The sequence below is a fragment of the Phaethon lepturus genome, unplaced genomic scaffold (genome assembly GCF_000687285.1).
Source record: "Phaethon lepturus isolate BGI_N335 unplaced genomic scaffold, ASM68728v1 scaffold466, whole genome shotgun sequence".
NCBI classification, from domain to species: domain Eukaryota; kingdom Metazoa; phylum Chordata; class Aves; order Phaethontiformes; family Phaethontidae; genus Phaethon; species Phaethon lepturus.
Window position 1 is genome coordinate 4,627 of NW_010546705.1, and position 12,266 is coordinate 16,892.

At 42.7% G+C, this 12,266-nt stretch overlaps 1 protein-coding gene and 1 pseudogene across 2 annotated transcripts in view; one reads left to right on the forward strand and one right to left on the reverse strand.

Moving 5' to 3' along the window:
* The window catches only part of LOC104622546, a 4,734-nt pseudogene extending 3,227 nt beyond the window's left edge, over nucleotides 1–1,507 (forward strand). The window contains exon 3 of the transcript XR_738052.1: nucleotides 1,218–1,507. The product of XR_738052.1 is annotated as an ES1 protein homolog, mitochondrial pseudogene (transcript). The remainder of the gene's footprint in view (nucleotides 1–1,217) is intronic.
* Nucleotides 1,508–3,063: 1,556 nt separating this feature from the next.
* Nucleotides 3,064–10,181, reverse strand: IRG1 (immunoresponsive 1 homolog (mouse)). Its single transcript, XM_010289370.1, has 5 exons — nucleotides 10,119–10,181; nucleotides 8,590–8,751; nucleotides 7,396–7,485; nucleotides 4,953–5,158; nucleotides 3,064–4,096 (listed from the first exon to the last, which is right to left on the reverse strand). Exons 1-5 carry the CDS (start codon nucleotides 10,128–10,130, stop codon nucleotides 3,142–3,144), a joined length of 1,425 nt encoding a protein of 474 aa, XP_010287672.1. The 5' UTR covers nucleotides 10,131–10,181; the 3' UTR covers nucleotides 3,064–3,141.
* Between the last annotated feature and the right edge of the window lie 2,085 nt (nucleotides 10,182–12,266).

Here is a 12,266-nt window from a genome sequence, read left to right on the forward strand (position 1 = left end):
CTCAACCTGCTGGCCACACTTCTTTGGATGCAGACCAGGACATGGTTGGTCTTCTGAGCTGTGAGCTCACATTGCTGCCTTATATCCAGCTTTTCATCCACCAGTATCCCCAAGTCCATCTTGGAAGGGCTGCTCTCAATCTCTTTATGCCCCGGCCTTGTACTGATGCCAGGGGTTGCCCCGACATCAATACAGGCTGGGGGATGAAGGGATTGAGAGCATGAAAACTCTAGGTAGCCTTATCTCTGTCACTCTGTGAGCCACCAAAGGTAACATCAGTTCCTGCACTGGGTTTATTGTGCTGTGTGGGTGCTAATGAGTCACTGGATATAGCATCTGTCAGTCCTAAAAGTGACAGAACAAAGAGACTTTTACAGAACTCTTATCTCTGCAAACATGCAGGTGACCAAGGATATCAAGTTATTTTTTCATGTTACATTCATGGTAATTGAGCGATAGATTTTAGCTCATATTAAGTGGGATAACAGAATTTAGTTACCCAATGCCTTTGAAGACCATCATTCATGTTGCAAATGCACAAATGAAAAATAGGCTTCTGGCCAGCTGACATTCAGAAATTTGGTACCCTGTGGTAATTTGAGTGGCTATTTAAATAGCATTTGTGGGATTTTGTCTGGTCAGAGATTTTTAATAAAGTTTTTCTGGCGGTAATGGTTTGGGACCAGTTTAGGGGAGGCAGATGAGAATAGGGCCTGGCAGAAGTTGATGCTGCTTCAAGGACTGTCAACTCCCAATAAAACTTCTGAATGGAATTTCACATCAACAGTGGTAGTGAGGGATTGCCTCTACACCCCTGTTCCTGCCTCATCCTCAGGAAAAAAAAAGAAAATCTCTGCAGAATCCCAGTGGAAGACCTAATACGGAGGTGTTGGAAAAGGTCTAATGTGTCCACAAGTTCAGCTGGCAACTCTCAAACTTCTGAGGATCTGTTATGGCTGTACTTGGTATCATCTTGGAAACTTATTGAAAGACTGTTAAAAACAGAATTGTACCTTCTGCCATACCGTGGCTCTGCATTTCAGACCTTGTTTTCAACCCATAGGGGATGGGAGAACTTGACAGTGGCAGTCGTCATCACCTAAAGAGTAACTTAAATATTCTTGTAGTTCTCTTATTCAAATTCAATTCAAATTATGGTGGCAGAACTTTATGGCTGTATCATCTCTTTATGTTAATTACAATCTTTTTATTTACAGATATCCTGATGCTGAAACGGCATCTGCTATAGCAGAGCTTGGATGTAAGCACATTTGCAAAAATGTAAATGAATCTCACGTGGATAAAGCCAATAAAATAGTTACTACCTGTGCTTTCATGTGCAAGGCTCCTCTGCATGAAATCTTTGATGGAATTGGAACAATGGTACAAGAAGTCCTGAAACTTGCCTGACTGGAAGCGTACAGAATTCTGCAAGGAAATTTAGCTAAGCATAAGCATTTAGCTTCCTTTGATTGTATTAATAAAATAATGCAACTATTAAACTTCACAGTTCTTGGTCTGTTTGTTTGGTTTTGGGTTTTATTTTTTGTTGTTTTTTAAAAATCTGTAATACATCAAATGGTTATTGCTAAGCTTATCCTATTTATTTCTCTTTTAAATTAGAAAGCATGTGTTGAAGGTTGTGGTGGTGGTTCGTCTGTTTTTTTTCCTCATGAATCTGAAAGTATTCAATCTTGGTAAGACAAGGTAGGAACCAATGGGGTTTTACTGCATTATCAGTAATTAACATTTGGTGTTACCCAGCTATAATGACAGATGAAGTAGCTGTGAGTCTGTATACCTTCAATACAGGTGAGTAATTCAGTTGTACTTTCTAATCAGAAAGGAAAAAGAAAAAGTGGTTCCTTTTTTTTTTTTCTTCCCTTGCAAGTCTCTAAGCAAGTGTAACTAATGGACTTCGGAAATTTTTGCAGAGCCCCCTAGATAAGCCGACTTTATAAACTAAGAGTCAGAGGCTTAAGTACAAATTAATACTTTGTGTGTGGGAAAATACACAGATTTTGCTCTAATAAATGAAATAAATTGAAGTTTAGTTAGTAAAATGAATCAGTTTTTGCTGATTTTTTTTTTCATACATATTTTAGTGCCCTAAGGACGGTACATTTTATGTATGTTAGAACACATGCTTTGATCTTACATATGTGAGCCTTTCTTAGAAGCACAGGCTGTCGAGGCTTTGTACTCCTGAAGGAACTAAAAGTTCCCAAAATTCATTGTCAAGGCAAGTTGACTGTGGACACTTCCTTGTCTCAGCATAAGAGGCTTTCTGATGCTCACTGGTTTGTTAGTCATAATGAGTGTACTGCATCTCATGCTTCGCAGTGCCTGAATTAATCTAAACGTGTCATCATTAATTAGTGCTAATCATGTTTTGTTGAGTGAGCACCTTGTAACTGGAGCGGGAATACAGATGGAACAAACCTGTACAACAGAGGAGCCAAAAGATGGAACCGGGAAGCAACGCTTTGATGACAGGGAGTGCTGAGTTGTCCCTCTTGCTCTGCAGCTGATGTGATCAGGAAGGGCACTAACCTTTACCTTGTCAATGCAAGAACAATCGTTAACAGCAAAGCCAGACCTGTTGCAAAGTATCAAGTGCTAGTACTCTGTACGTATGCCGTGTTTATTTTAGCACAAATGTAAACGTAAATGTAACAGGTGCCCTCTCCAAGAAAACTTTAGAGCTAAATCTACAGAAATAATTATTTAAAGGCTTTTGTTCTCTGTCCTTCCCACAGTGATGTTTCTCACGGAGATGGCATTTCCATACTCCTCCAGAATTTGGATTTCCTTTATGGAGTTACTTAGCAGAAGCGGAACATACAGACTTTTTTTGGCAGAAGAGCGGGGTAATTTGTGTCGCACGCAAGCAGTGCTCTGCCTCTAGAGATATAAAGATAATTGAAGTTGACTGTGCCAGCAGAGAATCTTCTGTTCAGCCTGAGCGAGCCATGCACATAATTCCTAAATTATTTACTTAGTCAAAAAGCACAATATGGGACTGAGCATGGCTCTTCTGTTACAGGAGTCCAATTTAAAAGTGCTTGAGTCACTAAATAAGAGTTTGTCCTGAATTTTGTGTTTGCTTTATGAACAGCATCTAGCTGTCGCTTGGAACATTCAAAGGAAGCGCAGCTTCTCTGAAAGCACTTTAGCTGACTGTCCTGATAAAAATGTACTTAATACAGAGCAATCCTCTACGTTTTCCAGATTGTACACGGTCTCTATAATGCCTTCTGTGGCTTCTGCAGGCAGGATGCTGGAGGCGTTGGATTGAAACTTTTTCTCCAAGTCCTCCTTTTTCAGAGGTTTCCTCCAGTGTCCGTAGAATGTATCGCAGCGGTCACTGATCGTGTTGCCATCCCGAAGTGTGACGCTCACTTCACAGTAAAGACTCTCAAAGCTAGGTGTGTTATCAGGAGGGTGCTCCAGCTGTGTTTTGCAGAGGAGCTCCCGTAAGGCTGGCCGGTGAATGTTCTCACTGGTGAAGGACTGGACTGACATGCTTCCATCCAGCAAAGCAGAGCATGCAACGAACTGGAAGGAGTGTCGAGCTTCATGTTCTGAGTTAGGGCTGGGTCTGTTCACATATTTGACCTCTGGGACTTTGAGGATGACTTGCTCAATTTTATCAAGAGGGAGCAAGTTGTCACTGCTCTCCACAAGCTTCCTCCTAACAGAAGATGCTGCATCAGCCACCCAGTGTGTTCCAAGATGAGCAGGAAAGCGTTTGATGGCCACGTCTTGCTGGTCCAACAGCCAGGGATAGGACTGCAAGGTTGGCAGAGTCTGTGGGTTGTAATCTGTATAAAAGGCACCTATCCCTGACTCCATGTCCAAGATCTGTTTGTTTCCTTGAAGGCCTTGTGATGCTAAGCAAGCTGCTTCCAGTCCATGCTTGGCAGCGTTGCCAACATGGAGGGGCTTCGTTTGGGTTGCTGCATTAGCCAGTGGGGCACCTGCATAGGAGGCAGCAATAGCCAAGGCGTTTTTACATTTCAGCTGGTCAAGAGCTAGCAGTTTAGCACAAGCTGCTGCACTCCCCATCGTACCAACCACAGTTGGTGGGTGAAACCTGAGAAAACAAAATCTCTCCATTACCATATTTCAAAAAGTCACCCAAATTCACTATATACGCAAGCTCAAATTTCCTCTCACTGCTGTGGAAGATGGATTGGACCATAAAGAAACATAAATGCAGCATTCATGTGCAGTCTTATGGAAGAAGTTGTCGCTTTTCCCCAGGAACCATTTAAACTGGAATGGTACCACCCACAATAGGTCTTCCCCAGAAAGCAATTGAAATGTTAGAACTGCTCATAGTTCAAGGCATACTGAACAGAATAATGGCAAAAGCATCACAGTTTATAGTAATTATAAACTATCTGTAAATAATTTAGTCATCTATCAATTATACATATTGGGAGAGGAAAGTTTTGCTGTTCTGAACCAGTTTTGCAAAACTGGTAGAAGGACCACACAGAAAATAGCAAGACATTTACTCCATCCCTTAGGCTTTCCCCCAAGCACACCCTGTCTTCCTGGGCTCCGCTCTGAGCCCAGCACCAGTGACTCCATTCTGATGGCAGCAAGCCACTGTTGGGAAGTGGGGCATGATCGTAAGTATTCGTGAGAGCCTGAGACCTGTGCTGTTAACCATTGCCCTTTTGCTGCTGTTTTTAATTACTAGGGAGATCATCACCTCCTTCTTGTAAAATGATCCATGCTCTCAAAAATAAATCTATTGGCTAAGCCATAAGGAGTCACGTAAGTGTATTTATGTTTAAGATGAACCTTTCCTAAATTTCCAGACAAACAACATAGAAAATATGATTAACTGTGTCATTGGTATCTTAACTGGCATTTAATTAAGTATATTAACACTGAGGAAAAAGCACTTCCTATTTTCTACTTGAAGCATTTCTATGTACCTTTTTGGAATATTCCTGGCTTCACTGGAGAAACGCAGCAGCCTGCCTTGCACTTCGATTCCCACATTGAAAGCTAAGAGCAGATCGAGACCTGAGATTTTTTTCTTCTGAGGAAAGGCCTCTGAGAGTGCAATCACAGCAGGGAGCACAGCCCCGGATGGGTGTGTGGCTGGGTGCCACGTGTCATCAAAATCCATTGAGTGCACCTAATGGAAAGAGAAGCCTTGGCTTGTCATCAGAAATAAACTTGGCAAGATGGGCTCAGTCAAATGAAACTTCTCTAACTGGTATAAAAAAGGACTGAAGAACTAGGTTTTCCTTAGAAAGCAAAACTTCAAAAGTCTTTCTTTTAAGACCTTTACTCCCAATACAGCTCAGTGAGAAGTGGCAATGCAATACAAATCTTGCCTCAAGGGTGTATAATTCTAATTCAAGTTGCACCAGTCTAAAACCAGTACGGCAATGATTCTTCTTTCCTACAATAGGCTTTTGCTGCTTTAATTAGACTGGTATAATTAAAGTAGCAGTTCTAGGTCCACCATGTGAATGGTGAGTTTTCACTTCCCCCAAAACAATATATAAACATGAGATTACTTCCCCTGTGCTGCAACTGATGCTGCCATTAGGGCTCACACCATTATAGCTGTAGCAGTCAAGTCCATCCTGTTAACTGAAAGTTGTGTCAAAACAACTTCTCTGGTGCAACCACCCACATGGCAACAGGCACAAGCCTGCAAATGTACATCAGACTTTAGCCTGAATTTTCAGCATGTCAAAACAACACCCTGTCACATGAGGAAGCAGACTCCCTGGAGCTGCTGGGAGGAGAAATCACAGAATCACAGAATCACAGAATGGTGGGGATTGGAAGGCACCTCTCAAGATCATCTGGTCCAGCCCCCCTGCCAAGGCAGGATCACCTAGGACAGGTTGCACAGGAATGTGTCCAGTTGGGTTTTGAAGGTATCTAGAGAAGGAGACTCTACAACTTCTCTGGGCAGCCTGTTCCAGAGCTCTGTCACTCTCATAGTAAAGAAGTTTTTGCTCATGTTGAGGTGGCACTTCCTGTGCTGCAGTTTGTGCCCATTGCCCCTTGTCCTATCACTGGGCACTACCAAAAAGAGACTGGCTCCATCCTCCTGACAGCCACCCTTCAGGTATTTATAGACATTGATAAGGTCCCCTCTCAGCCTTCTCTTCTCCAGACTAAACAGCCCCACATCTCTCAGCCTTTCCTCATACGAGAGATGTTCCAGTCCCTTAATCATCCTCGTAGTGCTCCATTGGACTCTCCCCAGAAGTTCCCTATCTCTCTTGAACTGGGGAGCCCAGAACTGGACACCATACTCCAGATGAGGCCTCACCAGTGCAGAGGAGAGGGGGAAGATAACCTCTCTCGACCTGCTGGTCACACTCTTCTTAATGCACTCCAGAACACCATTGGCCCTCTTGGTGTTCATGCTGTCGCATGGAGAACTTCTTGTCTACCAGGACTCCAAGGTCCTTCTCCATGGAGCTGCTTTCCAGCAGGTCAACCCCTAACCTGTACTGGTTCATGGGGTTGTTCCTCCCCAGGTGCAGAACTCTACACTTGTCCTTGTTAAATTTCATGAGGTTTCCCTCCACCCAACTCTCCAGTCTGTCCAGATCATGTTGAATGGCAGCACAGACTTCTGGTGTATCAGCCGCTCAAGAAAGCTACAGTCTTAAAACTGGGACGAGCTGCTTAGTCCTTGAGAGTATCCAGAGAGGTGCCTCCTGTTTTCCATGCTCAGAGCCCAGCTGCTCGGGAAGATTTTGGGCATTCCCAGCATGGCATACCTCTGCTGTTCTGGTAGCAGACAGCTCCAAGCAAGTTTTGCATAATTGCCAAATTTGTCTACCCTATCTCTTGTGCATCTTTGGATTTCAAATGGTTTCAGCCTCAATCTGAATTTAGACAGAGGTCTGGGCAGTTATTGCCTTAATGACAAAGTATGTGTCCAAAATATATAACTGTTTTTTGAAAACTGCATAACTGAAGATTAAATTGCCTTGTGATATTATATGTGTATCTGTCTGTATTTGTGTTTTTCTGTAACTATACCTTGCCCATTGGCTTGAAATTTGGATCTTGGTGAAATTAGTGAGAGCTAGAGTACCTCTTTGTAATGTGGCTGTAGCAAGGTTGTAACAAGCTGTACAGTTCTGACCTTTGAAAGCAGCCTCAAGGCCCACATGAAAGGTAAAGGATGCTGTTGAGTTGGATCAGATATGTATTATACCTTGAGCTTGGTCTCATTGGAAGTTGAAGCACATTAGAAGAACAGTCTAGGAAAGTTTTGTAGCAGGCTTCAGGCAGAAGAATAAAGTAAACTAAGATTTTAGGAGCATTCTGTTCTCTCTAGCATGAGAATGGCATCAATTAGTGTGATTTAAGAGCAAATAAAAGAGCATCCCTTACAGCCACGCCATTCACAAAAGCTGCGTACAGAGGAGGCAGTCGGAAATCCAAGTGGCCCCAGATGGTACTGGATATATCTGAGCTGTAGATCTGAAACAAAATGACATCAATTAATTCAAAGTCTTGAACCCAAGGATAAATATGCACCATATCTCTGATGTAACAGAGATCAGACCATACCCTTTCGGGGCCCAACTGTTCCCTTTCACAATAAAAATATTGTATGAGAAGTATGAGAAGAGACTCGTTTTCATCTTGGCTTATGTCCTTTTCACCCAAACAGACCTCAGAGGGCAGGCCAACACCATCCACCTGGCCATTCAGTACCTTCACACAGCCTCTGGCCATTGACGTCCCTTCTCACCACCCAACTGCCATTCCTCAGGACTGTCATCATCTTGTTGGGGAAGATCTCCAGTTAAAGGTTCTGATTTTCTACATTTTAGTAGGCCTTGGGTAAATGATATAAGGCCTCCTGATGCTGGTATCCCCATGCTGTAAAGGGCTCTGCTCTTTTCCTTTTGCTGTGCAGGTCTTCTAGACAATGAAGAGATCTTTACGGAACTAAATAAAAGGGCATAAACTACCACGGTTTGGGGAAGGGGGGAATCTCTGTGTGAAAAGACTTACTGGCACACAGAGCTCTGAAGCCTGAGTTGAGCTAGGCAGGTCTGACTGATAAAACTGGGCTAAAGTCCTCCTCACTGATGCGCTTCTGTGCTGGGAAGGCTTCTCCTCAAGGTCAAGTACTGCCCTAGTTTAAGGAGAAAATGACTGGAGGAGAAACATGACCTCAGATAAAAATTATGTTTTGTGGACTGGCAGTAACCTCCTGCTAACTCTTCATCCCTTTAACTGTCCCTTATTTTTGTAAGTCTGATGATAAGTGATACTTGCTTTGCCGATGTTTTTCATAAAATCTCATACGTGAAAGAAAGGAAGGGATTCTTAATTAACTGTGTCTGCAGTGGGGGGATCTTTGCACACCATCTGTTACACACACTTTTGCCCATCCAGAGTTAAAAGCAACTCCAACAACGAAGTTTCCCTGTCTCCAGTGGGAAGAAAACTGTGTCTCTCTTTCCATCCTGAAAAGAATTTTACCATGACAAACTTTCCCCTTATAGGCCAAATTTTCCCTTGGTTTTCTTAAAGCTATACCTTAGGGGATGCTATGAATGTCAGACACCTTACCTTGCTGTACTGTGTCACTTTGTGGCAGACCTCAGTGCTGGTACCCAGAAGCCCCACTCCAAGAGTATCCAGAATCATTCGTTTGCTTCTCTGAATGACTTGGTCTGTCAAGTGGTTTGCATTCAAACCGTGAATCACATTGGCAAAATTTCCTGTAACTGTCTGGGAGGGGAGGAAAAAAAGAAGAAATGGATATTTCTCTTCATTTAAAGAAAACATTATTTTTTCTTTCTTCTTCTTTTTTTTGCTTTCAGTTTTGGTCTACTGCTTAACATGCTGGCCATTTCTGTTGCCCTGCCCCTGCTTACATGAATTGCTTAAGCAAAACTAAGGTTTGAATTCTTCCTCTTTTTATTCCCAGAGATGCCACAGTATTATTTATGTTTTTTTTTATACTTTCATCAGTGTCCTTGTCTGTTTTGTATTTCTGGTGCTTCCTCCCTGACTTAAGTCCTTGAGGGTAAGTACTGCAGGTGATGTAACTTTGCAAGATATCTATCCAGATCTAGATCTAGATCATCTATATCTATATCTTCTATATCTGTATCCATATACACACATATATAAATGTGTGCAAATAGAAGCAAAAAAAATCTGGCTTTCCATAGCACCTTCTTATTGCTGTCAAAATCAGCAGGACACTGCCACACAAGGAGGCAAGATTTAATCTCCTTGAGTAGCAAGCATTATCACCCCAAGCCTTGGAGCACAGTGGGAGATGGGACTTGGCAGCCCTACCTTGCACCCACTGCTCCTGGCTCCCAGCTCCCATTGAATTCACACCCAGCTGGACTCCCAGCTTTCCTCCAAGACAAGATCTCACCTCTTTGAAAATCAGTGGCTCCCTGTTCCTAGCTTCTGCTGATCTGGGAATTATATTTCTAATTTTTTTTTGCTTTCCCATTGAGCGTTGACCCATTATGCAAACTCAGCCTGCTGCTTCTTGGCAGGAGCTATTAGCTGCTGTTAACTTCTCTATTAGAAACTAATCTAGAAATTCCCTTCTCCAACCATTAGAAACTTCTCCCTGTAGAGGCATATATTATTTACAACCAGTCTATACTCACACTTGTTTTTTATATATTGGCATTAATGAATACAGCTCCCGGAATATGTCTCCTTACATTTCCCCTTGTACTTCCCCTTCCTCTATTCCCCTGCACATATCCACACAGAGTGATAATATTCCCTCTTGGCCTTCATTTTGCTAAGTTAAACAAACCAAACTGTACTGCGCTCTCCTACATAATACAGTCTCACCCCTACTACACGTTGCATTTTCATTGTGTTGTTCCAATTGGATTTCTCTTTTCTGGCAATGGCGACCAGAATTGTACCCATTATTTCAGGTAAGGTCTCACTCAGCTCTGTACTAAATTATTAAGACTATCTTGCGGTACACAAGTGATTTAAAGCAGCTGAACCACATATCCCACGGTGTGATGCACACCTACTGAAGCATATAGAGTGAGGCTGCAAAAGCTTAAACAGAAAAGTGCATCTTACAGTGCAAAGAATCAAGACAGTACCTTTGCCCACATCTTGGAGGGATGGTGCGTGGTCCCAGAGAGATGCAGCAAACAACTGATGGCCAGTGAGCAGGGGAAATCACTCTTTCACTATTTATATATGTATGTCTGGGGTGGGGGAAGAGATATTAGGCTTTTTTTCTTGCTCATCTTGCCCTGCCCATTTCCTCCTCTGCCTGGAAATGTTCCTTTTTCTTCACTTTCAACTTTCCTCTGACTAACTGTACTATAAACTGCCAGGACATAGGAATTTGTCTGCCACATACCCGTCATGTGTAAACTACTATATGTGATATTTTATTACCAGATAGAGACTGATATATTAATTTGTGTGTCCTACATTTGGTAGCATAGATAGAAGAGGTCATTGGGTGCATCAGGCTGACCTTGAGGAACCACAGTAGGCCATGGGTGTGAGAGCAAAAGCCCAGTACTAGACTACAGGATGGCAAAGACTGTTTTAACTGAAACAACGTGCTGTTGGTTTGTTTTGTGTTTTTTCTACTTTCACTATATATGTCTCCTCTATAATACATACAATCCAGACATGGGAAATGTGTGCCATTAGAATTTCAGACCATAAATTGGATTAAGGCAGCTCTTGGCATTTAACAGTGTTTTAACAGGATGAATCATAGAATCATAGGGTATCTCAAGTTGGAAGGGACACATAAGGATCATCGAGTCCAACTCCCTGCTTCTCTCAGGACTACCTAAAAATAAGCCATATGACTATCAAAAGAAATTGAAAAAAATTTTAATTGGGAATGTCTTGTAGAAAATGTCACGCTAGTTGTCTTATTATAACCAAATCTCACAAGGTATATACACCTGTATACTTCACATAGAAGTTCAAATAATGCGTTAATGAAAAATAATGACATCAAGCTTGTCCAAGAACCCAGAAGTCAGTATTATCTCTAATATATCTTTTCTCACTTTGTATTTTGAACTATTGTAATGGCAAGAATAACTACTACCATATGTATTACACACAAAGCAATATGCAAAACTATCACTATGTGAGGCCATCGTTTCTACCATCAGGTTTTCTGCATCTCAGGCAAGGATGTCTTCTGTGACGAAGGAGGCACTTCTCCCACCAACAGTTCAGGGATTTCACTTGTGTGGGAATCCCAGACCACTACAAGGCAGTGAGTGAGAAATCCCATCAGGAAGGGAGCAGACCCCAGAGAAGCATGAGTAGAGGCCCCTGAATAATTCTGAAGCGAAAAAGTAATGTATGTCTGAAGTTTGGCAACCTCCTGGATTAGGAAACAAAGTATGAAGTCTTTTCAGAATTGCAGTCTTGCACTTCCATGCTTAAGTGCTGCCTAAAACTTTAGGAACTTCAGCCCTTTACTCAGCCTAACCTCAAAAAATTTTGTAAAGCCTTATCTAGCTCCTGAGTACTTCCAGGTAGAGACCAGCATGGATCTATAGGTGAAGTTAAACATTTATTTGAGTGGCTCTAACTACTACAGAAAGGTTATGTTTCAGGCTGCATCCTCTCCCCACTCCTGTTCCTGGACACATAGTCCTTCTCCTCCTCCTTGCAGCCAGCGCTGATGCTGAGCGGACTCCTTTCTGAGCTGGTCCAGCCTGTCTCCAGAGCCAGCCTAGGGATTCTCAGCCATCAGGCAAAACTGGGTTTCCTTGCCCCAGAAATGCAAAATTAATTCTAGCAGCACAAGCAGATGGAGAGAGAAGCAGGGCTAGCAGTATTCTGTGAAATTTTGGGAGGGCACGGGCAGGTAAAAAGAGATGGGAGGGGATCAGCTGCTCTAACCCAGACATTTGCCTATTTTGGCCGTGCCTTGAGCCAGCTCTGCTTATGGACGTCAACTTCAGGTGCCTAACTTGATGCTGAAAATTGCACTGCGTAACAGAGTGCCTTAAATGATAGAAGCAGTAGTCTGCCAGTCCACAGATGTAGCCAAAGAGCCTGAGGCCCAGGACGCCTAAACCCCAGCCCTACAAACGCATTATGGCTAACCTGCATGAGGTACAGGCTCCACTCAAAACCGTGTCCTGTCCTTCTCTTAACACGAGCAGCTGTTCAGCATGGCTACTAAACCTCTTCCCACAGACGTTTCTCTATGATTACACCACACCTTCCTCACCCATGCACGCGTAGTCTGCATCTGC

Coding starts and splice junctions, on each gene's coding strand:
- IRG1 (XM_010289370.1), bottom strand. Junction 7,486..8,589: donor AAGTGACACAGTACAGCAAG/GTAAGGTGTCTG, acceptor ATTTTGTTTCAG/ATCTACAGCTCAGATATATC. Junction 5,159..7,395: donor CTTTTGTGAATGGCGTGGCT/GTAAGGGATGCT, acceptor TCTTTCCATTAG/GTGCACTCAATGGATTTTGA.